The sequence below is a fragment of the Alexandromys fortis genome, unplaced genomic scaffold, assembly GCF_014885135.2.
Source record: "Alexandromys fortis isolate MF-2015 unplaced genomic scaffold, M_Fortis_MF-2015_v1.1 scaffold_125, whole genome shotgun sequence".
Taxonomy (NCBI): Eukaryota; Metazoa; Chordata; class Mammalia; order Rodentia; family Cricetidae; genus Alexandromys; species Alexandromys fortis.
Window position 1 is genome coordinate 534,563 of NW_026068026.1, and position 25,110 is coordinate 559,672.

Sequence of the window (25,110 nt, forward strand, 5' to 3'; positions counted from 1 at the left end):
ATATTTATTTATTTTATTATGTATATAGTATTCTGTCTGTGTGTATGCCTGCAGGCCAGAAGAAGGCACTAGACCTCATTACAGATGGTTGTGAGCCACCATGTGGTTGCTGGGAATTGAACTCAGGATCTTTGGAAGAGCAGGCAATGTTCTTAACCGCTGAGCCATCTCTCCAGCCCCGCCTAAGTATATTTATAGCAATTAAATCCATTCTTCCTCTGCCTGATAAAGTCCTCACAGAAGCTGCAGACAGATGGATAGTTGATGGTGCTGAGAAGCAAGACTAAACTGGGGGTGGTCACCGCTTGTAATCACAGCATTGAGAGGAGAAGGCAGAGGATCAGGTTTAGTATGGTGGTCAGTGTTGGCTGTGTGAGACCTGTCTCAAAACCGAATGAAACCAAAACAAAGTGAAGAGACTACGGGCAGTTGGAGCATCATGAGAGCCTTTGGGCTCGTCCAGTTGGCTCTCATTAGGAATAGGTGACCTTCATCCTGGGAGGCCTTCTGCCTGATGAGTTTGGGTCTCTGGTTAGAGCAGCAAAGGAGGCGGGTTGGGAGTGGCAGTCCACACTCCTAGCCCTTTCTCATCCCTTGCTGACCTGGCTAGAATCACTCAGGACATCTTCCAGAGGCTGCTGACTCGGGGGTTTGTGCTGCAAGACACTGTGGAGCAGCTGCGCTGTGAGCACTGTGCACGGTTCCTGGCTGACCGCTTTGTGGAGGGTGTGTGTCCCTTCTGTGGCTATGAAGAGGCCCGAGGTGACCAGTGCGACAAGTGTGGCAAGCTCATCAATGCCATTGAACTCAAGGTAAGAGGAAGATCTCAAGGGAGCCCAGAGGAGACACCTGTTAATCTCTTGAGCAGAACAGGGAAAGGATACTCAGTTTTGTTCTTCTGTGGGGGCTGTGGGCTCTGATGGGCAGGCTCCTCCTCACTGCCATTGCAGCTTGGGCTCTGATGGGCACACCAACTATTAAAGGACACTGTCCATTCACAATTTTTATTTATTTTGAATCAGGGTTTCACTTTGTAGTCTGGCTGGCAAGGGACTCTCATTATATATTATACTGGTCTGGAACTCGCTGAGCTCCACCTGCTTCTGCCTCCCAAGTACTGGCATTAAAAGTGTGTGCCACCATGCCTGGCTGGGGTTTTAATGTTTAGAGCCTAAGGTCTTATGCTAATTCCTATGTGGGCAGTTAATCTGTGGTTGCGTGGTGCTAGAACATAGGCAGGTTGGCTTTAGCTTAAGGTTAATTTAGATCAGTGCTAATTTAGATGATTCTTTTTTTCTCTTTTTGAGACAGGGTTTCTCTATGTAGCTCTGGCTGTCTTAGAACTCCGTGTTGTCCAGGCTGGCCTCCAGGAATGCACCTGCTTTTGTCTCACAAGTGCTAGGATTAAAGGCGTGCATCACCACACCTGGCAGATTATTCTTTTTTTTCATAAATACTTTGCTCATTTGTTGATTTACTTATTAGTCAGTTATTTAATAAATGTTTTTGAGTCCTTCTAATAGGCCAATTACAGACTGGGAATGAGGGAATGGACAGGACAGGCTTTTATCTCACATGGGGACATGAGGAAGTTTAGACATTACTCTAGTTGAGTGGGTTGCTGCTGTGTGGAAAACTGATGGGACAAACCAAAGAGGAGTGAGGAGAAAGCTCTGGAAGCTCAAATGCAAAAAGATTAGTTTCTATTAGGTCACTAGTACAGAGAAATGGGGAGAATAATAGCTTTGAGGACGAGTGCTGGAGAGTCAGGTAAGGGTGACTTGAGTTCTTGGCTTGTGTTGGAGGTGTAGATCAGTGGTCGGATACTTGGCCGGCATGAGAGCCTGGTTTTGAGCCCTAGTAACAGTAAGGGAAGATGGGGACTTAGGTAGATGGTGGTGCCATCTGTGACACAGGCAAGATTAAGAGAATGAGGTGTGGAGCTGAATGCAGCAGTACTGTTTGCTTTCGCTAAGCTGAGGAGCCTAGAGATGTCTTAAAAGGCAGTTGGAATAGATGTGGGCTTCAGAAGAGAGATCGTGAGACAGTTACTGTGTCTCATCTTCAGAACCTCAGATCAGGGTTGGCAGGATGGATGAGCAGGTAAAAGCATTTTCTGCCGAGCCTGGCAACCCAGAACCTATATGGTGGGAAGGAAAACTGTCCTCTGATCTCCATGGGCTCACACTCACACACAAGATGAATACATCAAAACAGAGCAGCCCCCCTTAGATCAGCCGTGCAGGGTGACACACACCTGCAGTTTCAGCCCTCAGGAGACGGATACAAGGGGATCTGGAGTTTGAGGTCAGCCTTTGAGAGACCCTGTCTCAAAAACAACAATAAAGAGCTGGGTATGCCTTCAGTCCAAGCCCTTGTGGGGCAGGGGCCGGTGAGTCTTGCAGCCAGTCTACATACTGAGAGCCACTGCTCGCACTCACTAGCGTCATTTTCTACTGCAGAATTAAGTACTTCTTGCCGTTTGGCTTTATAAATGCCCATGCTTGTGCCCCAGGTACGCCCCCTTTCCTCTCCTAGTTGTGACCTGGGAGAGGAGCTGTATGTCTTGCTCGTTTTCCCTTGCACAGCTGAGTACAATGCATTGCTCTGCAGCTGCCCTTGGCTGAGAACGCTCACTGCTCTGGGGAATGAGAGCAGAGACCCGAGTGGCTGCGGTGTGCAGACACCATCCCTCCGTGCCCCTCAGCTTGCCTGCACAGTTCCCCTCACCCCACCTGTATTACTTCTCTTTACAGAAACCTCAGTGCAAAGTCTGCCGGTCGTGCCCTGTGGTGAGGTCCTCTCGGCACCTGTTTCTGGACTTACCTAAGGTGAGTCGGTCTTTCCCTCAGTCTGCTCTTGAGGAGTCTTCAGCCTCCTCTCCCTGCCTCAGCTACTCTCAGGTGGTTTCGTTTGTTCTATTTTTAGGTGTGTGTCGCCATGCCCAGCTTTTTAATTTAGTTTAGTTCTTTTGTTGTTCCTATTTTGTATGTATGCCGTATGTGTAGACGCCTAAGGAAGACAGTAGAGGGCATCAGATCTCCTGAAGCTGGAGTTAGTTCAGCTGTGAACCACCCAGTGTGGGTGCTGGGAACTGAACTTGGGTCTTCTGAAGAGTATTTTTATTTCTAGTTAACATTTTCTACAGCCAGGGAACAGAGGTTGTGGAGTTGAAGTCGCTGTGTTCAACAACTGGTACTGGGGAAAATGGCAGTGACAGTGTGGTACTACTGCATGCTGCCAGTCGCTAAGGCGACGCCGGAGATCGGGCTGCAGGGACTTAGAGCCAGTCTTTGCTACACATACTAAGATTGTATTTCAGAAAGTAATAAGCTAGCAGATTATTGTGATGAGACAGACTTTTCCCAGCAGGATGCCATTATAGCTCAGGAGGGACTTAGACTCTTGCTATTTAGCTGCAGATGATCTTGAACTCGGATCCTCCTCCCTCTACCTTCCAAGTACTGGGTTACAGACAGACATACAACCAGGTCTAGCTGTTTCACGTGCTTTTCATATTCTAAGTTAAAAAAATACTTTATTTTTTATGTTTATTTTTTCAAGACAGGGTCTCACTGTGTCACTACACTAAAGTCATGCCCCACTACACCTGGCTAATATTGTAAATTTTTTAATTAATTAATTATGTATGTAGTGTTCTGCTTTCATGTATGCTGCACACCAGGAGAGGGCACCAGATCTCATTACAGATTGTTATGAGTCACCCTGGGGTTGCTGGAAATTGAACTCAGGACCTCTGGAAGAGCAGCCAGTGCTCTTAACCACTGAGCCATCTCTCGAACCCCCATATTCTAATTTTTTTGTTGTTGTTTTGTTTTGTTTCTTGAGACAGAGTTTCTCTGTAGCTTTGGAGCCTGTCCTGGAAGTTGCTCTGTAGACCAGGCTGGCCTTGAACTCACAGAGATCCACCTGCCTCTGCCCCCCAAGTGCTGGTATTAAAGGTGTGCACCACCACTGCCCAGCTAATAGTTTTTCTTTTTTTTTTTTTTTTTTAATATTTATTTATTTTGTATACAATATTCTGTCTGTGTGTATGTCTGCAGGCCAGAAGAGGGCACCAGACCTCATTACAGATGGTTGTGAGCTACCATGTGGTTGCCGGGAATTGAACTCAGGACCTTTGGAAGAGCAGGCAATGAATGCTCTTAACCACTGAGCCATCTCTCCAGCCCCTAGTTTTTCTTTTTTAAAAATGTTTTTATTTTATGTGTGTGGGAGTTTGGCTGCGTGTGTGCCTGTGCAGCACATGTGTAGTGGTTCTCAATATGTGGGGTGCGGCCCCTTTGAGGGGGTCGACCAGTCCTTTTACAGGGTGGCTGAACCATCTCATATCCTGCATACCAGGTATTTACATTACAATTCATAACAGTAGCAAAATCACATTTGTGAATTATGATGTAGCAACGAAATAATTTTATGGTTGGGGTCAGCACAACATGAGGAACTGTATTAAAGGTCACAGCATTAGGAAGGTTGGGAGCCACTGCCTTAGAGAAACTGAAATGGAATCTGATAGTTAAAGCTGCCATGTGGGGCCTGGGGGCCAAAGCCAAGTCCTCTGCAAAAGCAGTAAGTGTAGTTAACCACTCAGTCCCCAACCTCATTGTCTTGATGGTCTTGTAGTACTTCATTGTGTAGATACACTTCAAACACCTTATTTAGTTATCTAAACTGCTGTGGTTAATTTTCTTTAATGTTTCAACTTTCTTTAAAAAATTAAAAGCATGATTACATCATTTCCCCCTTCCCTTTCCTCCCTTCAACTGCTCCCTCTCAAGTCTGTGGCTTCTTCTTTGTTTTTGATACATACATATATATGTATATATAATATATATAATGTATATATTACATAAATATACAACCCGTTGAGTCCATTTAGTTTTGCTTGTATGTAATATGATTTCAGAACTGACCATTTGGGAATTAATGTTTTTACAACATTGAGTTATTTTGGAGGTTACATATTTGTAATCCCAACAGTAGAAAGCAAGTAGAAGAATTAGGATTTCAAGTCCAACTTTACCTACATATTTGAAACTAGATTAGTGAGATCCTGTCTTGAAGAAACACAAAATGTTTGGAGAGATGGTTCACTGGGTAAAGACACCTGCCACCTGTCCCTGATACCACATAGTAGAAGAAAAGAACCGACTCTGACTCTGGTTCCACATGTTAGCTTGCGCGTCCATGCTTGCATACACACACACACACACACACACACACACACACACACACACACTATGAAATACAGAAAGATGCTGGGCATGGTGGTGTACACCTATAACCCATCACTTGGCAGGTATATGCTGGAGGGTTGTGTGTTTGTGGCCAGTGTAGGGGACAGATTGAGTTCAAGACCAGGCTAAATAATAAGACTTTGTCCCAAAACATCCAAGGACTTGGTACTGGAAAGACAGCTTAGCCTTTAAGAACACTGACTGGGCCGGGCGGTGGTGGCGCACACCTTTAATCCCAGCACTTGGGAGGCAGAGGCAGGTGGATCTCTGTGAGTTCAAGGCCAGCCTGGTCTACAACAGCTAGTTCTAGGACAGGCTCTAAGGTTATAGAGAAACCCTGTCTCGAAAGAACACTGACTGGGGGCTGGAGAGATGGCTCAGAGGTTAAGAGCACTGGCTGCTCTTCCAGAAGTCCTGAGTTCAACTCCCAGCAGCAATATGGTGACTCACAACCATCTGTAGTTCAATCTGGTTCCCTCTTCTGGCCTATAGACAGAACAATGTATACATAATAAATAAATAAATTCAGAAGAAAAAAAAGAACACTGACTGTTCTTCCAGAGGACTAGCGGATCTAAGGTCCTATCGTGGCTTCTATAAGCCATGTATACACATGATAACACATGTATCGTGTACACATGATAACATGGACATACCTTCAAGCAGAGTTCCCATATTCATAGAAAAGAAACTTAAAAAAGAAAACCAATAAAAATCATAAAATCTTGAAATAATCTATCTCAGTGTAGAGTATGCCTGTCATTCCCCAGTTCCTGACCTTCAGCCCAGTTCTCTCCCCTCTGCTTCCTGAGAAACCGCGTGAAGAAAGCACATGCCACTGGACTGTTTAATTTCAATGTAGTTTCGTGTTCCCAGACAATATGTATACATCTATAGACTTAAATGAATCATTTTGTCAAATAAATTTGTTAATTTCCTAGATGTCCCTGAAGTCATGCATTTTAGTTATATTACCAGTTATTCCACAACATCGGCACTCACGCCCCATGTCTGAGATAGTCCTGTTGCCCCGTTTTTGTCTTAGCTTGAAAAGCGGCTGGAGGACTGGCTGGGGAAGACCTTGCCTGGCAGTGACTGGACGCCCAACGCCCGGTTTATTATTCGTTCTTGGCTTCGAGATGGCCTCAAGCCACGATGCATAACCAGAGACCTCAAATGGGGAACCCCTGTGCCTTTGGAAGGTTTCGAGGACAAGGTAAATACCCTCATCCCTTAGTCATGACCTAAGATGCTCAGCCTCGGCTGATGCTGTTGACTTTGGTTCATTCTTGTTGGTTTCCCTCCAGGTATTTTATGTCTGGTTTGATGCCACTATTGGCTACCTGTCCATCACAGCCAACTATACAGACCAGTGGGAGAGATGGTGGAAGAATCCAGAACAAGTAAGCAGGCCTTAGCCTGTCTGTGGGGACAGGGTGTGGAAGAGGGTGGGAAGTTGCAGGCAGTCTCCTCCAATGTATTCTCCTAGGTGGACCTTTACCAGTTCATGGCCAAAGACAATGTTCCCTTCCATGGCTTAGTCTTCCCGTGCTCAGCCCTAGGCGCTGAGGACAACTACACCTTAGTCAAGAACCTCATTGCCACAGGTGAGTTCCCTGGCAGAGGACGAGGAGGGTGCTAGGGAAGAGCCTGAGTGGGAATGGGTCTCAGGTTAGGTCTTGAGAAGTAATTAAAGCATGAGGATTCATCCAAAAGAGGGAAAGAACTTGAAAGCAAAGATATAAAGCTAAAACTATTATAAACAAAGAGAAAAAAAGGCCAGAACGGGAGCATGGAACTCTATGCCCTTGTCAGGTCTTCAAGAGAGGTATTTTTGGACACCCAGCATTGAGAGAAAGGGGAAATGGCGGTGAGGGAGGGAAGGGTGTGATTTGAATCCTTCTGTTTTGTCCAGAGTACCTGAATTATGAGGATGGGAAATTCTCTAAGAGCCGGGGGGTAGGAGTGTTTGGAGACATGGCCCAGGATACAGGGATCCCTGCTGACATCTGGCGCTTCTATCTGCTCTACATTCGGCCGGAGGGCCAGGACAGTGCCTTCTCCTGGACAGACATGATGATTAAAAACAATTCTGAGCTGCTGAACAACCTGGGCAACTTCATCAACAGGTAGGAAGGATCCAGTGGAGAGGTGCACACTAACGGGCAGCTGATAGAAAGGCAGTGGGGAAAGCTGGTCCTGTGGGTTAGGATGGCTGCTGTGCCAGCATATGCTGACCTGTATTCTTGAGGCAAGCTAGCTGGAGGTAGGTGCCTTGGCAGAGTTGGTCAGCAAGTGAATCTTTGTGAGTTATATTGTGTTTGTCAAATTCAGAGCTCTGAATTTCATCCTCTACACACAAGCATGCATGCAGATATGCACATGCCCCCCCCCCCCCCCATGACTTGAGACTCTTCAGAGTTCTGGACCTTTAACTGGGCCCTTAAACACATTTAGCAGTCTTCATTAGACTGTTAGCTTATTACACACTTCAGTTTGGTAATTCTAGATATTTCTAAAAATACATAATTGTTTAACTCATTTCTTTATTGAATCACATTTTTTTTTTCAAGACAGGGTTTCTCTGTGTCTTAGCTGTCCTACAACTCACTCTGTAGACCAGGCTTTGCCTGCCTCTGCCTCCCGAGTGTGTGCGCCACCATTACCTGACTCCAGAATCACATTCTTAGGAGAGGGAGAGGAAAATGTAAGATTTAAGCTTTACTTCCAGTTTGAGAGCCCAGGGATGCCACAAGAAAGAAGTGTTTTGGTTTTTTGACATGTATGCATTGTGTGTTGGGTGCTATTGACACACTGCAGTGAACACGAGTGTGCAACCTGAGTCAGTTCTTCCTCCACCGTGTTGACTCCAGGGATTGAACTCAGGTCATTGGGCTTGGTTGGCAGCCTTTCTCTGCTGGGCCATCTGCCTGAGCATGAAGAGGTATGGAAGTGGAATGATGTTTCCCTAAGGAACTGGGCAGTAACTCTGTCTTTTCTCTCCCCCACCTCAAGAGCTGGCATGTTTGTGTCTAAGTTTTTTGGGGGTTGTGTGCCTGAGATGGTGCTTACGCACGATGACAAACGCCTGCTGGCCCACATCTCCTGGGAGCTCCAGCACTATCACCAGCTGCTGGAAAAGGTTCGGTAAGTAACTTGCAACAGTCACACAGTCACAACCACTGCTGAGGTTGACAGTCTCATGTACTTGCCGCCTCCCTTCCCAGGATCCGGGATGCCTTGCGCAGTATCCTTACCATATCTCGACATGGCAACCAATACATTCAAGTGAACGAGCCCTGGAAACGGATTAAAGGAGATGAGGTGGACAGGTGTGTTCAGGAGCTAAGGCTGGCTAAAGGAATAAAGTGACCTGCTGTGTCTTCTTGGTGACTTTATCTCTTTTTCCTCAGGCAGCGGGCGGGCACGGTGACAGGTGTGGCAGTGAACATAGCAGCCTTGCTATCTGTCATGCTGCAGCCTTACATGCCCACAGTGAGCGCCACCATCCAGACCCAGCTCCAGCTTCCCCTCCCAGCCTGCCGCATCCTTGTCACCAACTTCATCTGTACCTTACCAGCAGGTCACCGGATAGGCACAGTAGGTCTCCTTAATGTTAGCAGAGCTGGCCAATTCAAATTCTTATTTTTATGGGGCTGCCTTTGGGGTGAGGTCAGAGACCTAACTGTCCCTGGCTTTGAGGTGTGGGGGTTCTGCAGCTGTTCTCAGAATCCCTCTGCAATTCTGAACTTGGGCTTCTCATAGAAGGTTCTTGTATCAGCTTGTGAGTACAGTGCTGTCCATATATCCTTACTGCTGTTCATGGCAGAAGCCAGGAAAGTGGCACAGTATAGAAACGGTTGAAGATGACCATGGCGAGCTGATCTCTTCGCCATTTCCTGACACTAACTAACCCTGTCTCCTCTGTATTATCCACTTTCCACTCCACTGAAGCGCTAGCCCTTCACGGGGACTGCTGCCTTCTGTGAACCCTTGAAGCTGTCAGGCATCTGCCCAGTGTAAAGCATCTGCGATCGCTAAGTGTCAGGAAGGGTGGGGCAGTGGAGGGTATCAGTGACTGATTCTGACCTGTCTCCACAGGTCAGTCCTTTGTTCCAGAAACTGGAAAATGACCAGATTGAAAATCTGAGGCAGCGCTTTGGAGGGGGCCAGGTGAGCAAGCTGGATTGTACCCTCCCCGGGCAGGCACAGCAGTGCCACCATAATCTCCCCAGGCCGTCCTCTGGCCTCTCCTCCCACCTTTGGCCTGGCTCCACCATAATCTCCCCAGGCCGCCTTCACTCCTCACCTCCCACCTTTGGCCTCGCTGCCTCCTCACTTGAGTTTTCCTTTCCTGTCTTAGCTAGAAGAGTCCTCGGAGTTAAAGGTAACCATTTCCTCTGAGCTGTTAGTCAAACTGGACACCAGAGGAAGTTATAGCAGCAAGTAATAAATCTCCTGCTCTTCTCCAGGCTAAAGCGCCCCCCAAGTCAGCAGTTGTGGAGGCGGTTCCAACAGCTGGGCCTCAGCAGATACAGATGCTGATGGATGAAGTGACCAAACAGGTATGGAGCTTATGACCTGAGCAGTGTTGGAGGTGACCAATCCTGCAGGTCCTCCCTGGCCTCACCTCACCTCCCATCCCTCTCTTAGGGCAACATCGTCCGAGAACTGAAAGCACAAAAGGCAGACAAGAACCAGGTTGCCGCAGAAGTGACTAAGCTCTTGGATCTAAAGAAACAGTTGGCTTTGGCTGAGGGGAAACCCATTGAAACTCCTAAAGGCAAGAAGAAAAAGTGAGAGGACGTGTTGTTAGGAAGTCCCTTTACTGGGTATGGACAGTAATAAATAATGTACAATATCTACATATACACAGGCTGAGACCCTTTGTTCTTCCGACTCGGGCCACATCCAATTGTTCATGCTTGGTGCAGATTTACCATGCGGTCGATCAGAGCCCGGCGAGTGGCCTCTACCTCCCTGGTCAGGCGCTCGATTTCCCGCTTGAGCCGCTCATTCTCTTCAGCTAGCTGGGCCACTTTCCTCTCGTTCTCCTGTTCTCTCTCCTTCATGCGTTGCTTCCCACCCCGGGCTGGGCACTGACCACTCTGTTTCCGTTTCCTAGTTCTTCCTTGATCTTCCTCTTCCTCCTGAGCCATAGAGCTCTGACTGGAATCTGGAGAGCGAGGACTCTGGGAGGAGCTTGTGACCTCTGCTGGTCCTGGCTCCTCAGTCAGCCAAGCTAGGGATGCGGGGTCAAGAGTAGTGAAGGTTTTTGACTCCTCCTTTAAGGAAGTAAAGAAAGGGAGATGGATATTAGTTGCGGAGAGGCATACATACTCCCCAGTTTTGTGGATCTTTTGAAAGAGGCCAGACTCAAACTCACTAAACTTAGGCTGGCCATTGAAGCAAGCCTCTCGCCTCCACTTGGCAAGTGCCAGGATTACAGGTGTGCACTGCCGTTCCTGCCCATCTCCAGACCAGCATTCACACTCACCTCTTCGTTTCCAGCGGATGAGATATAGGGACCCCCATTTTCATCTGAGGACAGCACCTCCTGCAAATCCTCGTACCAGGCTTCCAGCTCCCAGCTGGACACTGTGTCCAAGGTGAAAGGCAGGGACTCAGCTGCCATGTCTGTGGTTGAACTGGGTTCTAGAAAAGGACATACAAGGTAAAGGTTCCACTCTCCACGGTTGGTAAACTCATGCCTGTTTTAACACTTAGGATTTAAAATTTACTAATTTTGTGGGTCAGTTAGAGGCCTAGGCTGTCAATCATTGAAAGCCACATTGGCAGGGGGTGGGGATGGAAAGCCATAGCCTACAAGTTCTCTGACCTCCACATGAATACCAATTCATACACACGGGCACACAATATAAATGAATGTAGGAACCGGGAAACGGCCGAGTACCTGTCACCAACAAAGCCTAATAATCGAGGAGGTTTGATTCCACCAAGTCACCTAGTACAGGAAAGAACTGACTCCCCAAAACTGTCCAGCCCTTCACATGCACACCATGGCCAGCACCCCCACAACACAAAAATAAATGTAATTAAAAACAAAACACAGGGCTGGAGAGATGGCTCAGTGGTTGAGAACACTGACTGTTCTTCCAGAGGACCTGGGTTCCATTCTCAGCACCCACATGGTGGCTCACAACTGTCTCTAATGGGATCTGATAGCCTCTTGGCATAAAGGTGTACATGCAGATAGAGCACTAATATCCAAAACTAAAACCGCCAGGCCGTGGTGTTTAATCCCAGCACTCAGAAAGCAGAGGCAGCAGGATCTCTGTATTTGAATCTACAGAATGAGTCACAGAACAGCCAGGGCTACACAGAGAAACCCGGTCTTAGAAAACCAAAATAATTAAAAAAAAAAAAAAAAAAATCAAGGGGGCTGGAGAGATGGCTCAGTGGTTGAGAGCATTGGCTGCTCTTCCAAAGGTCCTGAGTTCAATTCCTGGCAACCACATGGTGGTTCACAACCATCTGTAAAGAGGTCTGGTGCCCTCTTCTGGCTGCAGACATGCACACAGACATAATAAATAAATATTATATAATATTTATATAATATTTTAATAATATTTATATATAATATTTATATAATATACATAATAAATAAATATTAAAAAATAAATATAAGTAAAATACCGTGTAGTAACCTATTATTTTGTTTCTATAAAGTTTTATGTGTACGCATGTGGTCACATGAGTGCAGTGTCAGGGGTGGGGGGAGGCACTGGAGCTGGAGTTCAGCTGTAAGCCACCTGATACTGGAAACCCAGCTGGAGCCACTGGAAAAGCAAGTGTGCTTAACTGATGTGTTTTCTCCCCAGCCTCTATTTCCATTTTTCTTGTTTGTTTTGGTTTTTCAATTTTTTTTTTTTTTTGTTGTTGTGCTGGGAACTGAAGCAGAGCCTCTTATATATGCAGATATAACATACTACCAGGACTGAAGAAAACATGCAGCACATTTTGTGTGTCGTCTTGAAGATCAGTCAAACCTAGTGTCTCACCACAAATACTGAGCTATACCCCAGTCCAGCCTGAACACACCTTCAGGTCTGTTCACCTTACTGTCTGTATCTATGTGTGTGTGAGTGCCTGCATGTATGTGTGCTGTGTGCCTGCTGCACATGGAGGCCAGAACAGGGAATGGGTTCCCTGGCAAGTAGATTCAGATGGTTTTAAACTTCCATGTGGGATCTGGGAGCTGAACCCAGGTCCTCTGCAAGAACAGCAAGTGCTCTTAACCACTGAGCCATCTCTCCAACTCCTAAGAACATACTTTTTATTAAGATATAGGGTCTAACTATAGCTAGCTCAGGCTGGCCTTGAACTCATGATCCTCTTGCCTCTGCCTCTCAAGTTCTGAGGTTACAGGTATGAGGCATTATGCTTGGCTATGCATATATATTCTTATGGGATCAGAGTAAAAGTATTCAACTCACTTGGGAGCACCACTGGTGAATTCCAGGGATAATGACTAAGCCACTTGTGTCCCTTTCTCATGTATGGGGAAGCTTGAGCAAAAGGTCCTTGGGGTTTTGATATGGAATACCCCCATCATATGCTATGTATGTATGTATTATGTTTTATTACCATTGGTTAATAAAGAAGCTAATTTGGCCTATAGCCAGGCAGAATATAGCTAGGTGGGAAATCCAAGCAGAGGTACAGGGAGAAAGAAGGTGGAGTCAGAGAGACACCAGCAGCTGCTGGGGAAGCAAGATGTGAGGTAACAAGCCACGAGCTTTGTGATAAATTATAGAATAACAGAAATGGGTTAACTGAAGTTCCAAGAGCTAGTTAATAATAAGCTTGAGCTAACAGGCCAAATAGCTTGTAATATTAAGCCTCATAGTGGTGATTTGGGAACTGGTAGGTGGAAGAAAAACCCAGTCACAACCTTGGTGTGGACTGAATTGGAAAGACAAACCTATTGCCATTGTTGAGGCTGACTGTGGAGCCAGCTTTCAACCAGGAAGTGCTCTAAAAATAATGCTAGGGGGTCAGAGAAAGCCACGGTCTGACAGTAAAAACTTGTGCAGATCACACCTGACTACTGCCCCAGCAAAGCAGCCCTAAGCAGCATTGGGAGTTGACTCTGAGAAGGGGTGTTAAGTTTACCTATTTTCAGGTATGGTGATGTATGAAGATACACTTCCTTCTGGAACACTGCAAAGAACAAAGATAAATGTTTACTGTTTGAAAGGAAGAATCAGGTTCTCTACCTCCAGCCTTGGACCCTTCTCTAATTCCCCTTTCCCCCTTTTTTCCTTGGTTTTTCAAACCAGGGCTTCTCTGTGTAGCTCTGGCTATTCTGAAACTAGCTCTGGAGACCAGACTGTAGTTTTTTTCTTGTATTACACACACACACACACACACACACACACACACACACACACACCCCTGACACCCATTCCAAGGACAGGCAAGTTTGATTTATTTTTAGTTGCTGACATTTGTAGTCCTCATTACATAATAGCAAAGTTCTAGCCAACTAAGCTTTTTCTAAACTCAAGATGGACCTCAGATGTGCCAGAGGGAGGACTCAACTGCAGGGAGGGGAGAAATAGGGCACTTGCTGCAAACGCCCCGCTTCATTCTCACACTGGCAGCCAGCCTCTGGTCTAGGCCCATTCAGGCATCCTCCAGTTCTGCTGTCTACTCACTATCTTCTTTTGGATGTCTGGGAGGCATTACAGTTACAATAATGTCCTGCTGGGCTTTCCTTTCCAAGTTCTTATTGTTCTAAGTGGCAACTCTAGTTGCTTAAGGCTAATTTAAAAAAAAAAAAAAAAACCCAAAACCCCAAAAACAATCTCCTTGCTTCCTCCTCTCACACTCCACAACTCAGTCTAAAGCACTGGCAACTTTAATACATTCTTTTTTGTTTGTTTGTTTTTTGTCTTTTCAAGACAGGGTTTCACTCTGTAAAAGTACTAGCTGACCAGGCTGGCCTCGAACTCACAGAAATCCACCTGCCTCTGCCTCTGGCGTGCTGGGATTAAAGGGGTGCACCACCACCGCCCAGCTAATTCATTCTTTTTAAGTACCTAAAGCCTAAGTATTTCTATTATATTATTTTCAAATGGAAATCAATTTATCACCCCTCTCCAAGCTTCCTTCAAGTGAGTTCCCGTTTACTGCTTTCTAAGACAGGGTCTCACTATGTAGCCGTGGCTGGCCCCAAACTCAAGAGACATGCCTGCCCCTGCCTCTCTGAGCGTTGGAAGTAAATACATGTGCGCTCAGATCCCTCCAGTGGCTTCCTGTGTCATGACTGTTGAAGACTAACATTCTTTTTTTTTGTTTTGTTTTGTTTTTCGAGACAGGGTTTCTCTGTGGCTTTGGAGGAAGACTAACATTCTGAAACCCTTCAAGGCTCTACACGATCCACCACCCTATCTCACATTCACTCCAGTGCAGCCCACTGTCCTGTTCTACCAGGTGTGCTCTGGCTGCTCCTTCTGGAAAGCTCTTCCAGTTTATCTGCATGGCACATGCTGGCCTTCTGTGGGTCTTTCACTTGCGATCCCAGTGAGGGATTCCTGACACGAACAAAGCTCCAGCCACAGTCCTGAGCACTCTAGTCTCTGCTTTTGGTTTTTCCCATAGTGCTTTAGCTTTCTGCAGAAATATAAGCTGTTGAGAGCAGTTTTACCTTTTGCTCCTAATATACTCTGGGTCCTTAATAGGCACTCTTAATAGGTGCTTATTAAGCATTTGTTAGGCATGAATACGGGGGGGGGACACTCCCCCAATTTCCCTTAAAGAGAGAAGAGGATTAAGCCCAGAGGCAGAGACGGAGCTGCCTGTCTCTGGGGACTGGAGATGCAATATTGCCCCGAGTGTTTCTCTGCAGGGCAGTCCTCTGGGGTAAACTCCCTTGGTCTTCCAGTGTGTGGGACCTGGCTTTCATCAGGCGGAGCCCCAGGCCAGAGGGTGCAGAGACAAACAGTGGGCCGGCCTGACGCAATGGTTACAGAGATCTGATAGGAGACAGGGCCGAGGAAAGAGGCAGAGATAACCCCGGAGAAGCACAAGACCCTGGAGAGATCCCAAATAATTCCCACAGTTCAAGAGGTCCAGGCTGCTCTCTTGTTCAGAAACCTCTGGGGGGCGGGAGGGAAGGGGAAAACCCATCCATGCTCCTCCCACCAGCACCCCCACACGCAAAAGTCTGTAAATCTCTAGGGTTCTCTTGAACTTTAGGGTCAGCAACTAAAGTGGCCATGCTGGCCCCTGAGGCGCTTGAAAGTTGGGGGTAATGAAGCCGTTGGAGAAGAGGTAGAAACGGTCAGAGTCCCCTATATGGGGGTGTGTCCTGCTGCTCCGCCTTCCCCTGGACTGGCCTAAGATGGCCCGAAGTTCGCCATAAAGAGAATAAAGTTCTCGAGGGCAACCGGAGACCTTTTGCCTAAGGGCACAGAGCACAGACCTAGACGGGGAACGGTGATGCAATCGCCCAAAGGCAGAGGGGCCTGAAGGCACCGCACCTGAATCAGGGATTCCCCGCCTTCACCCCTCCCTCCGTCTACAAGCTCAGTGTGGAAGGGGTGGGGCTACATCCGCAAGAGCAGTCGGCCCCAACTTTAAGGAATCGCTATGCGGGTGAGGACGGGAAGGTAAGGGGTAGACAGGGGTCAGTACTCGCCTCTCTCCTCAGGTTCCGGCTTTTATTTTGGCTGTGGCGCGGCCACCCGTTCATCTTCAACATGATATAATCGACGAGTTAGACTCAAGCTACTGACCTCCGGAACGCAGAGCGAAGCTCTTTTACGTTGACCTTCCCCTCCTCTTAGGGGCAGGGTCCAGGAGCCTACCAATCAGAAAGCGGCACGCTGGCACTGGCTCCGCCTCTCCCCTCACGTCCGCCACTCCGGAGTCCCACGGCCCCGCCCCCATCGCGCCCTCTGGCTGGAGAATCTACGTTGTCTAGGACCCGGAAGTGGCTTTGGGTCACGAGGCTCTGCGGAGGAGGTGAGTGAGTCATGCGCGCGCGCGCGGAGAGTGTGGCGAGGGAGGGGGATGGCGGGGGGCGGGGATGATGCAATGTTTGGCAACCGGTGTCTGCGCGCGCACGCGCAGGGGCCATCGATGGTGGTGGGAGGTGCAGCGGGTGGGGGAGAGAGGGGGGGAGGGCGGAGCGCCAGTTCCCCGTAGCCAACGGCCCCAACGGCTGTCCTTCCTGAACTTGTCTGCCCGGGAGCGGCTGGTCTGCCCACCTCCCATCACCTCCAATTTACTCCTCCATAAAGACTCCCATTTCCCCGGCCACTCCCAGCTAATGGGCACCGAGGCCCTTGAACCTCTTAAAGTTTCCATTGGTCCCACCTGGATTGACATCTCGAGTCTTTTTTAAAAGGGATCTCACCTCTTTTAACCTTCTAACGCTTCCCAAAGGCTGAGGTACTGGCATTTCCTTGGTAGTCTACCCGCTTTTCTCAGAAGAGCATCTTTGACGTTTGTTTCTGAGTCGTCCATTGCATGCCAGAATTCAAGTTCTTTGTAGCGTGCACCCGATTCCCACCCCTGCTCTCTGCGATGCTCTTATTCTCTTTACTAAGACCAATACCCACCCTTTTCCTTCTCTCAGACCGCAAGTCCTGTGACTCCCTGCTGAGCAGCTGGCCTCTAGGAGTCTGGGGTCATGACCTATAGTAGAGACCCGGGCGTGCATGCACTTGAGCACATGACTGCCCTGGACCGGGTTATCAGAGGGAACACAGATTCTACCTTAATCTGCCCATTTGTAAACTAACAAGAGGTAAAGGTGAAAAGAGCACGGTGGAGGCAACTTGAACAAAACTAAAAACATCTTGCAAAATGTATTTTTGCGCCATGAAAACAGAGGCCATGAGGCGGCCTATTACATGTGTATGACAGACACTCGGAGAGGCAAGCCAGAGTTTGTCTAAGTAGAAACTGCACCAAGACCGGTTGCTATTGGCGGGTGCGACAGTGACAGGTCCTTGGCCAGACTGCTCCTTTGCTCCAGACCTTCATTTCCCCTTCTGTTAGGAGAGGTGGGGGTGGGCTGAACCAGATGGTCTGTCCTGGCCTAAAGACAGACCAGGTTGTCAGTGACAGGCAGAGGTCATGTGACTTGACAGGCAGAGATCGTGTTGTGACATGTTGACCTGGAGAGGCGGGTCAAGTCTCGGCACACAACCCGGGAAGCCTATGGGGCGGGGCAGGGCAAGTCGCGACTTTCATCTTTTAGGGCTGGCCCCTCCCGGACCTGACATTCCTGGCTCCCCCAACAGATTGTGGCTTCGGAAGGGGCCCCTCCCCAGGGAGGACTGGGATTGGCCACCAGTGGCCTGGGAAGAGGCCCAGATCCTTCCGCGGAGGGAGGGGGGGTGGCCGCGTGGGGTGTTTGTTCTCTTGGGGATTAATGGGGGGTTGTGGGGGAGGGGTAGGCGCGCTCCCGCATGCGCACTGCGTCCCCTCCTGTTGGCTCGCTGCTGTCCGCTGGGCGGGGGCCCGGCCCCGCCCCTCTCCCGTCCGGGCAGCGGCGGCGGCGGCGGCGGCTGCGGCGGCGGCAGCGACGGCGGCGGCGGTAGCAGCCTGCGCGGTGCCTTCTGGGAACGGAATCCCCAGGGCTGCCCCTGGCCCCTATGGCGCATGCGCGGGAGGCCGCTCGGTGATCCGCGGCGGCGGCGGCGGCGCTTCCTGCTAAGACCGGCCGGGGCCGTACCGGAGGCTCGGGCTCCACCGACCCACCTCCCACCCCCTCCCACTCACCCTCTGGGCCGCGACTGCGCAGGGCGGGGCCAGCCGAACCATGGGCCGCGGTGAGTGCGGGGCCCGGCCCCCCCGCCCCTCCCCCTCCCTGCTCTCTCCTCCCCCTTCTGTCCCTACCCTCTGCCCCCTCCGCGTCCTCTCGGCCCCTTTCCCCGGCCCCATCCACAGTCCCCCACCCTCACCTGCCCCCGCCGTTTCTCCCCCTCAGTGCCTGACTTCTGCCTTCCTGACCTCCCTCCCTTCAGTGCTTCGCCCACCCTCCACCCGCCCTCTCCCCAAGTTCCTTCCTACTTCGTGCGCCTGCCTTCCCCTCCTCCCCAAGCTGAAGGAAGCAGTCTGGGTGACAGGGCGCCTTGTTATGAGAGGGAAAGTTTGGAAGCCGTCAGTGTGCGGTGGGAGCGATGGTGAGGTTGGTGAGGATACTTGCAGGCTTAAGGGTCGTCCCTACATGTCAGAGAATACTTCTTGTTGCTTACTGGAAGCCAGTGGGAGATTATGAATCCCCTTTTCTTCGGCTTGAGAGAGGACCAGGAGCTTCTCAGGATCCTGGAGGAAGACAGAGCTCTGGTTCCAGCCTCTCTCGAGCTGCAAATGGATTAGATCTGAGATTGTCTGATGGAATGGGCTTGGGGGGGGGGGGATCTGCTGGTACCACCCTGCCAGGCAGTTGGGCAATTGCTTGGTGACCTGTGGGGCAATCTGTACTTTTTATATGATCTTCCTGGGGGAGGGGACAGCAGTGGCCAGACACTGGGAAACTTCCTAGTGGCCTGGCATTATGGGAATTAGCCCACACTCCTTGTTGAAGTCTTCTGTTCCTAGACAAAGGGAACTAGCCCTTCATATGTTGAGAAATTAGAGTATGATTTTGTGGTCCTTTGGAGCTGAGGTGCTGAACTCCTTTGGTCCCTAGGGACTGGGCTTGGAGAGGACAGTTGTGGCCATGGCCAGCAGATCCCTAAGGTCCTTAAAGGCATGGTGTCATTCCTGGGCCTTTCCTTGTGTTCTGGGCTGTGGTGCTGTCTTGAGCTAGACAGATTCTTGAGAGGTTCTTCTCTTTCCTTGTGTTGCAGGTGTGGGCTAAGCTGGTGGCCCCGACCTTAGACTGGATCCCACAATGTTTGCAGAGATGTTCAGGTAGCCATGGTGGTGTGGCAGAGGATCCCTCCTCCCCAGCTCTCCGAGGGGCTCCCTTTGCCACTCAGGAAGCCTGAGTTTCCTTGGGTCTCCCACCGCCTTTGCCTCCCTGGAATTCTCCCTCAGGTACCCAGCCCAGTTTAATCGTCCTGGTGCCCACATGGATGTCTGTGTTATCAGGCGCAAGGGAGCTGATTACACACAATGAATGGGGGCAATGAGAGCAGTGGAGCAGACAGAGCTGGGGGCCCTGTGGCCACATCTGTCCCCATCGGTTGGCAGCGCTGTGTGCGAGAAGGTGCCGTGTTCTATATCAGGTATGGTTTTTCAGGGACCCCTGAACTGCCTTAGTCTGGTTATCCTTTCGTTGCTTGAGTTTTCCTGCCGTGACCCCTCCTCTGAAAACTTCAGTTTCTGGGACCTTGTTGCTCTTCCCCAGCTCCCCTCCTCTGCAGCCTTTTCGCTCTTTATCTCTGGGTCTTTGAATCCATTCACTCTTTGTCTCTTCTCACACCCCTTATGTCTTGCCCTTCCTGGGAAAGCATTTAACTATCCTTTAGGAAGTCTCTTCAGATTGGCTGACAGTTAACCCCATACCCATGACCCTGTTCTTTCCCAGCCCAAGTGGCACAGAGCTGTCTTCCTTGGAGCAAACCCGGAGCTACCTCCTCAGCGATGGGACCTGCAAGTGCGGTCTGGAGTGTCCACTCAATGTCCCCAAGGTCAGAGTCCTGGGGATGCCAAAAACTATAGGCATATAAGCTGGAAGACTTGATCCAAATTTCTGACCATGGTACCTTATTAAGATTCCACTTCCTCAGTGTCCCTGTCCATTCTTCTACCTTACAGGTTTTCAACTTTGACCCTTTGGCCCCGGTGACCCCGGGTGGGGCTGGGGTGGGGCCTGCATCAGAGGAGGACATGACCAAGCTGTGCAACCACAGGCGGAAAGCTGTTGCCATGGCAACTCTGTACCGCAGCATGGAGACCACCTGCTCACACTCTTCTCCTGGTGAGTTTTTCTGCCACTTTGGGGAAGAATGAGGAACCTTGAGGGCCGGGAAGGTGGGTGGCTCTGTGAGAGAGCACAAGGGTGGACCTGGCGGGGATGACTTTGTGAGACAGACATAAGCTTGGGAACTTGTGGAGCTGGGACTGGAGAAGACAGGGACGCGCAAGCTGACCTTCATTTCTCATTTATTGCAGGAGAGGGAGCAAGCCCCCAAATGTTCCACACTGTGTCCCCAGGGCCCCCCTCTGTCCGCCCTCCTTGTCGAGTTCCTCCTACAACTCCTCTTAATGGGGGTCCTGGCCCCCTTTCTCAAGAACCACCCTCAGTTCCCCAGTCCTTCCCCCCTCTAACAGGCCCTGCAGGGCTCTTCCCACCACCACGGCTTCCTGATCCAGTTCCCTCTGGGGGCAGCAGCAGCCCATGTTTCCTCCCAAGAGGCAATGCTCCCTCTCCAGCCCCACCTCCTCCACCTGCTATCAGCCTCAATGCTCCCTCCTACAACTGGAGAGCCTCTCTCCGATCCAACCTGGTGCCCTCTGACCTGGGCTCTCCTCCAGCCCCTCATGCCTCCTCCTCCCCACCTTCAGACTCTCCTCTCTTCCATTGTAGTGATGCCTTAACACCTCCTCCCCTGCCCCCAAGCAATAATCTCCCCGGTCCCCCTGGTCCCTCTGGTCCTGCCACTCAGCCACCAGTGTCTTCAGCCACTATGCACCTGCCCTTGGTCCTGGGATCCTTGGGAGGGGCCCCCACAGTGGAGGGACCTGGGGCACCCCCATTCCTTGCTAGCAGCCTACTCTCTGCAGCGGCCAAGGCACAGCATCCCCCGCTGCCCCCTCCCAGCACTTTACAGGGCCGAAGGCCCCGTGCCCAGGCACCCTCAGCTGCCCACTCATCACCCCGCCCCTCCCAGCGTCGTCCTCGCCGGCCCCCAACTGTCTTGCGACTGCTAGAAGGGGGAGGCCCTCAAACTCCTAGACGGAGCCGTCCTCGGGCCCCTGCTCCTGTCCCCCAGGCCTTTCCTCTCCCAGAGCCATCCCAGCCTATTCTCCCTTCTGTGCTGTCTCTGCTGGGACTCCCCGCCCCTGGCCCGTCCCACTCTGATGGAAGCTTTAACCTTTTGGGGTCAGATGCACACCTTCCTCCTCCCCCAACCCTCTCCTCAGGGAGCCCTCCCCAGCCCAGGCACCCCATTCAGCCCTCTCTGCCTGGGACCACCAGTGGCAGCCTCAGCAGTGTGCCAGGTAGGAGAGCTCTGGGGTTTCTGAGCTCAGGTGCACTCATCCCAGGCATTGGGGGAAAGCTCTTGGGAGGATTGGGGGTTTGTGTCAGGGAGGTGGGTTCTAGAAAGACTTCCCTGGAGCTGGATTTCTTTTCTTTTACAGGTGCCCCTGCCCCACCAGCTGCCTCCAAAGCCCCTGTAGTCCCCAGTCCTGTGCTTCAAAGCCCATCTGATGGGCTGGGGATGGGGGCAGGCCCAGCCTGCCCTCTGCCTCCCTTGGCTGGTGGGGAGGCTTTCCCTTTCCCCAGCCCTGAGCAGGGCCTGGCACTCAGTGGAGCTGGTTTCCCAGGGATGCTGGGGGCCTTGCCTCTTCCTCTGAGTCTGGGACAGCCTCCACCTTCTCCATTACTTAGCCACAGTTTATTTGGTGTGCTGGCTGGGGGAGGACAGCCTCCCCCTGAGCCCCTGCTACCCCCACCAGGGGGACCTGGCCCTCCCTTGGCCCCAGGCGAGCCTGAAGGGCCTTCGCTTTTGGTGGCTTCTTTGCTTTCACCACCCCCTTCAGACCTCCTCCCCCCTCCTCCTGCACCCACTAGCAATCTTCTAGCTTCTTTTCTGCCCCTGTTGGCCCTGGGCCCCACAGCTGGGGATGGGGAAGGATCTGCAGAGGGGGCCGGGGGTCCAAGTGGGGAGCCATTTTCAGGTTTGGGAGACCTGCCCCCGCTACTATTCCCCCCACTTTCAGCACCCCCCACCCTCATAGCTTTAAATTCTGCGCTGCTGGCTGCCAGCCTGGATCCCCCCTCGGGGACAACCCCCCAGGTAAGGCCTAGGGTATGTGTTGATGGGGCAGAATGAGAAGTAAATCAGGATGGGAGCTCCTCCTTGGGGCCCTAAGGAAGACGTAGTCTCGGCTGGGGGTAGGGAAGGGACAAGGAGGGAGTCTGTATTTAATAAGCAGGCCTCCCCGACCCAAGGCTTCAGTCAGATTGAGCGTGTGAGTACTGTAAATCCGTCCAGCACTTTACCACATACTATAACTCTTCGTCTTCTTAGCCCTGTGTCCTGAGTGCCCCCCAACCTGGACCACCTACCTCCAGTGTCACCACGGCAACTACTGACCCGGGGGCCTCCTCTCTGGGCAAGGCCCCCTCCAACTCAGGGAGACCCCCCCAACTTCTTAGCCCTCTGCTGAGTGCCAGCCTGCTGGGTGAGTGGCATGAAATGAGCAGTCAAAACTGGGAAGAAACCCTGACCATCGGGTAAAACCTGGAGAGCCTGACTCTGGTCTCTCAACAGGTGATCTGTCTTCACTGACCAGCAGCCCTGGAACCCTCCCCAGCCTGCTGCAGCCTCCTGGCCCTCTTCTTTCCAGCCAGTTAGGACTGCAGCTCCTCCCTGGGGGGGGAGCACCCCCCTCCCTGTCAGAGACTTCTAGTCCCCTAGCCTGCCTGCTACAGAGTCTCCAGGTGAGCAAGTGGGTGCGTCTGTCAGGATGAACATCTTTCTTAAAACGGGAGGTTTTCTGAGTACGGAGGACTTTGGCTGAAGTGGAGATGTTTTTGCCAGCAGATCCCTCCAGAGCAGCCAGATGCCCCCTGTCTGGCCCCTGAGAGCCCTGCCTCAGCCCTTGAACCGGAGCCTGCCCGGCCTCCCCTCAGTGCCTTAGCCCCACCCCATGGTTCTCCTGACCCCCCAGTCCCAGAGCTGCTCACTGGGAGGGGGTCAGGGAAACGGGGCCGGAGGGGAGGAGGGGGACTTAGGGGCATTAATGGCGAGACCAGGCCAGGCAGAGGCCGAAAGCCTGGCAACCGCCGAGAGCCTGGCCGACTGGCCCTCAAGTGGGGGACACGTGGTAGCTTCAATGGACAAATGGAACGGTCCCCAAGAAGGACCCACCACTGGCAGCATAATGGGGAGCTAGCTGAAGGGGGTGCTGAGCCCAAGGATCCACCCCTTCCTGGGCCCCATTCTGAGGACCTTAAGGTAAGTGTGATAATGTAAGGGTCAGGCTCAGGGCTCTAGCGCATGGGTCTCACTTCCCATGTACACTGTCCGTCTTTCCTCAGGTGCCCCCAGGGACAGTCAGAAAGTCTCGTCGTGGCCGGAGGAGAAAATACAAGTGAGTGTGAGCCCACCCCTATGCCACCTATCTGTTGAGACTATAGAAATGTCCACATAGTGGCTTGGTGTCATTTTATTTTTGTGGTGTTGGGGATCAAACCTAGGGCTTTGTGCATGTTAGGTCAAGTGTTCTACCACTGAGCTATACCCCTTGGCCCCAAATAGTGGCTTGGTTTTCAAAAAATGGCAGATATTTGAATATGAATAAGGATATTATGCCTTTACTATCCAAATGTAGACAGTTTCTCACCCAGCCTTCTGAAATTCACCTGGTGCTTGGGAGCTGTTCCTGATCATCTGTACCCTTATTGCAGCCCTGCCCGGAACAGCAGCAGTTCCCGCCAGGACGTCCCCTTGGAACCCAGCCCTACAACCCGCGTAAGTGTGGACTTGGGTGGATGTGCGCTTGCTTAGGCATGAGGAGGTGAGCCAAGAGGAAGACAGGTGTGAGGAAGAAGACTCCTGTTACCTTAGCTAATGGCCACTTCTCTTAACTTCTCTTGTACAGGCGGCTGTCCCTCTGCCTCCCCGGGCCCGCCCTGGACGTCCTGCCAAAAATAAGAGGAGGAAACTGGCCCCATAGCAGCCATACCTGGAGCTGGATCTGACCCTGCCTGGGGAGAGCTGAGTGCTGAGCCTTGGGAGCCCCTGCCAGCCACGTGCACCTGTGGACAGTGGGTGGGGGCACTACTCCCCACTCAGAGCACAAATGCAACCCCTTCCCCTACAAATCCCAGCCTGAGCCATTGCAGGGGGTAGGGAAGCTCACCCCCTCCCCCCCAAAGCCATGTCACTGAAGAGGCCTGGGGGGGTGGTATATGGCCCTCTCCCCATCAGGCGCTAAGGGGAACACCCCTTCCCCAGGTCTTTTATTTGTTTAAGTTATTTTTGCACAAATGACTCTTTTATATTTAATTCGACTTCATTGCCTCCCTTCTTGAAGCCAGCAGGCTCAGTTTACAAACCTGTGAGCTACTGTTGGCTGCTGCCCTCCTTCCCAGTGAAAGGTACAAAGCAATAAGCATCATGCACCGCCCCCAGCCCTCTGCCTCTGGCTCAGGTTGCTCAAAGCACAGACCCCTCTTACCCCGACCCCAGGACTGAAACACAGAGCCTCATTTTCAAGTGTAGCCAGGTTCCCTCTGCTTTCCTCTGGGATACAGAAAGGGGGTAAGGGGCACAGAGGACCTTTTGGATCTCTCCTCCCAGACACACTACACTGCCCCTTCTCCCCCATCAAAACGCTCAGAGACATGTGATGATGCGACTGAGGATTATGCAACGTGGTCCAGCCGGAGCGGCCAGCATGACCAGCTGTCCAGGGGCTGCCTCCTGCCTTTTTTTGTAAAGACAAGACCCTTGGGAGTTTTAATTCTGTTTTGTACTTGCCCTGTGGGGCCTCCACTGCTTTTCTATGGGAGACACTCTTAATTTAACAGATGAGAATATTTTGAAACTCTGGTTCTGGCTCTGTCCTCATTTTTATTTAGTTCTTTGGTAAGAACAGACGACAACTGAAATAGTCTCGTCATAGTGTAGCTTGGACTGCTGTGCTCTGCACGGCTGGCCCAGTGCTGCCTGAGACCCAGGAAACACAG

General features: G+C 51.0%; 3 protein-coding genes across 12 annotated transcripts in view; 2 read left to right on the top strand and 1 right to left on the bottom strand.

Annotated features, from left to right (window-relative positions):
- Positions 1 to 10,129, top strand: part of Mars1 (methionyl-tRNA synthetase 1) — a 16,216-nt gene extending 6,087 nt beyond the window's left edge. Inside the window, exons 10-22 of one of the 2 annotated variants that reach the window (XM_050163938.1) lie at positions 611 to 812; positions 2,757 to 2,831; positions 6,304 to 6,474; positions 6,566 to 6,661; positions 6,748 to 6,865; positions 7,174 to 7,387; positions 8,274 to 8,405; positions 8,486 to 8,590; positions 8,672 to 8,858; positions 9,360 to 9,431; positions 9,622 to 9,645; positions 9,731 to 9,823; positions 9,912 to 10,129. In XM_050163938.1, coding sequence (XP_050019895.1) covers positions 611 to 812; positions 2,757 to 2,831; positions 6,304 to 6,474; positions 6,566 to 6,661; positions 6,748 to 6,865; positions 7,174 to 7,387; positions 8,274 to 8,405; positions 8,486 to 8,590; positions 8,672 to 8,858; positions 9,360 to 9,431; positions 9,622 to 9,645; positions 9,731 to 9,823; positions 9,912 to 10,058 — 1,636 coding nt within the window. In that variant the 3' untranslated portion in view covers positions 10,059 to 10,129. The remainder of the gene's footprint in view (positions 1 to 610; positions 813 to 2,756; positions 2,832 to 6,303; positions 6,475 to 6,565; positions 6,662 to 6,747; positions 6,866 to 7,173; positions 7,388 to 8,273; positions 8,406 to 8,485; positions 8,591 to 8,671; positions 8,859 to 9,359; positions 9,432 to 9,621; positions 9,646 to 9,730; positions 9,824 to 9,911) is intronic. The other variant, XM_050163939.1, reaches the window with a different exon arrangement.
- Ddit3 (DNA damage inducible transcript 3) lies at positions 10,066 to 16,783 on the bottom strand. The gene is made up of 5 exons (XM_050163947.1): positions 16,645 to 16,783; positions 15,925 to 16,089; positions 13,395 to 13,442; positions 10,756 to 10,913; positions 10,066 to 10,543 (listed from the first exon to the last, which is right to left on the bottom strand). Exons 4-5 carry the CDS (start codon positions 10,891 to 10,893, stop codon positions 10,178 to 10,180), a joined length of 504 nt encoding a protein of 167 aa, XP_050019904.1. The 5' UTR covers positions 10,894 to 10,913; positions 13,395 to 13,442; positions 15,925 to 16,089; positions 16,645 to 16,783; the 3' UTR covers positions 10,066 to 10,177.
- Mbd6 (methyl-CpG binding domain protein 6) lies at positions 16,230 to 24,973 on the top strand. 9 transcript variants are annotated; one of them, XM_050163933.1, is made up of 13 exons: positions 16,230 to 16,250; positions 19,091 to 19,154; positions 19,335 to 19,471; positions 19,774 to 19,876; positions 20,004 to 20,166; positions 20,361 to 21,410; positions 21,552 to 22,210; positions 22,445 to 22,598; positions 22,688 to 22,857; positions 22,958 to 23,374; positions 23,458 to 23,510; positions 23,827 to 23,890; positions 24,021 to 24,973. In XM_050163933.1, exons 3-13 carry the CDS (start codon positions 19,359 to 19,361, stop codon positions 24,093 to 24,095), a joined length of 3,021 nt encoding a protein of 1,006 aa, XP_050019890.1. In that variant the 5' UTR covers positions 16,230 to 16,250; positions 19,091 to 19,154; positions 19,335 to 19,358; the 3' UTR covers positions 24,096 to 24,973. The 9 variants fall into 9 exon arrangements, with proteins under 9 accessions (XP_050019890.1, XP_050019894.1, XP_050019887.1 ...); XM_050163930.1 differs by lacking the exon at positions 16,230 to 16,250 and adding an exon at positions 17,796 to 18,067 and having other exon boundaries at positions 19,281 to 19,471; XM_050163929.1 differs by lacking the exon at positions 16,230 to 16,250 and adding an exon at positions 17,796 to 18,067.
- The last annotated feature ends 137 nt before the right edge of the window (positions 24,974 to 25,110 follow it).

What these genes read in the sequence shown, in the direction of transcription:
- Ddit3 (XM_050163947.1), bottom strand. Translation starts at nt 10,893, where the DNA reads ATGGCAGCTGAGTCCCTGCCTTTCACCTTGGACACAGTGTCCAGCTGG. An exon ending in CATCCGCTGGAAACGAAGAG is followed by an intron (nt 10,544 to 10,755) that starts GTGAGTGTGAAT and finishes ACTTCCTTAAAG; the next exon opens with GAGGAGTCAAAAACCTTCAC.
- Mbd6 (XM_050163933.1), top strand. Translation starts at nt 19,359, where the DNA reads ATGAATGGGGGCAATGAGAGCAGTGGAGCAGACAGAGCTGGGGGCCCT. An exon ending in GCTGAGTGCCAGCCTGCTGG is followed by an intron (nt 22,599 to 22,687) that starts GTGAGTGGCATG and finishes GTCTCTCAACAG; the next exon opens with GTGATCTGTCTTCACTGACC. An exon ending in GGCCGGAGGAGAAAATACAA is followed by an intron (nt 23,511 to 23,826) that starts GTGAGTGTGAGC and finishes CCCTTATTGCAG; the next exon opens with CCCTGCCCGGAACAGCAGCA.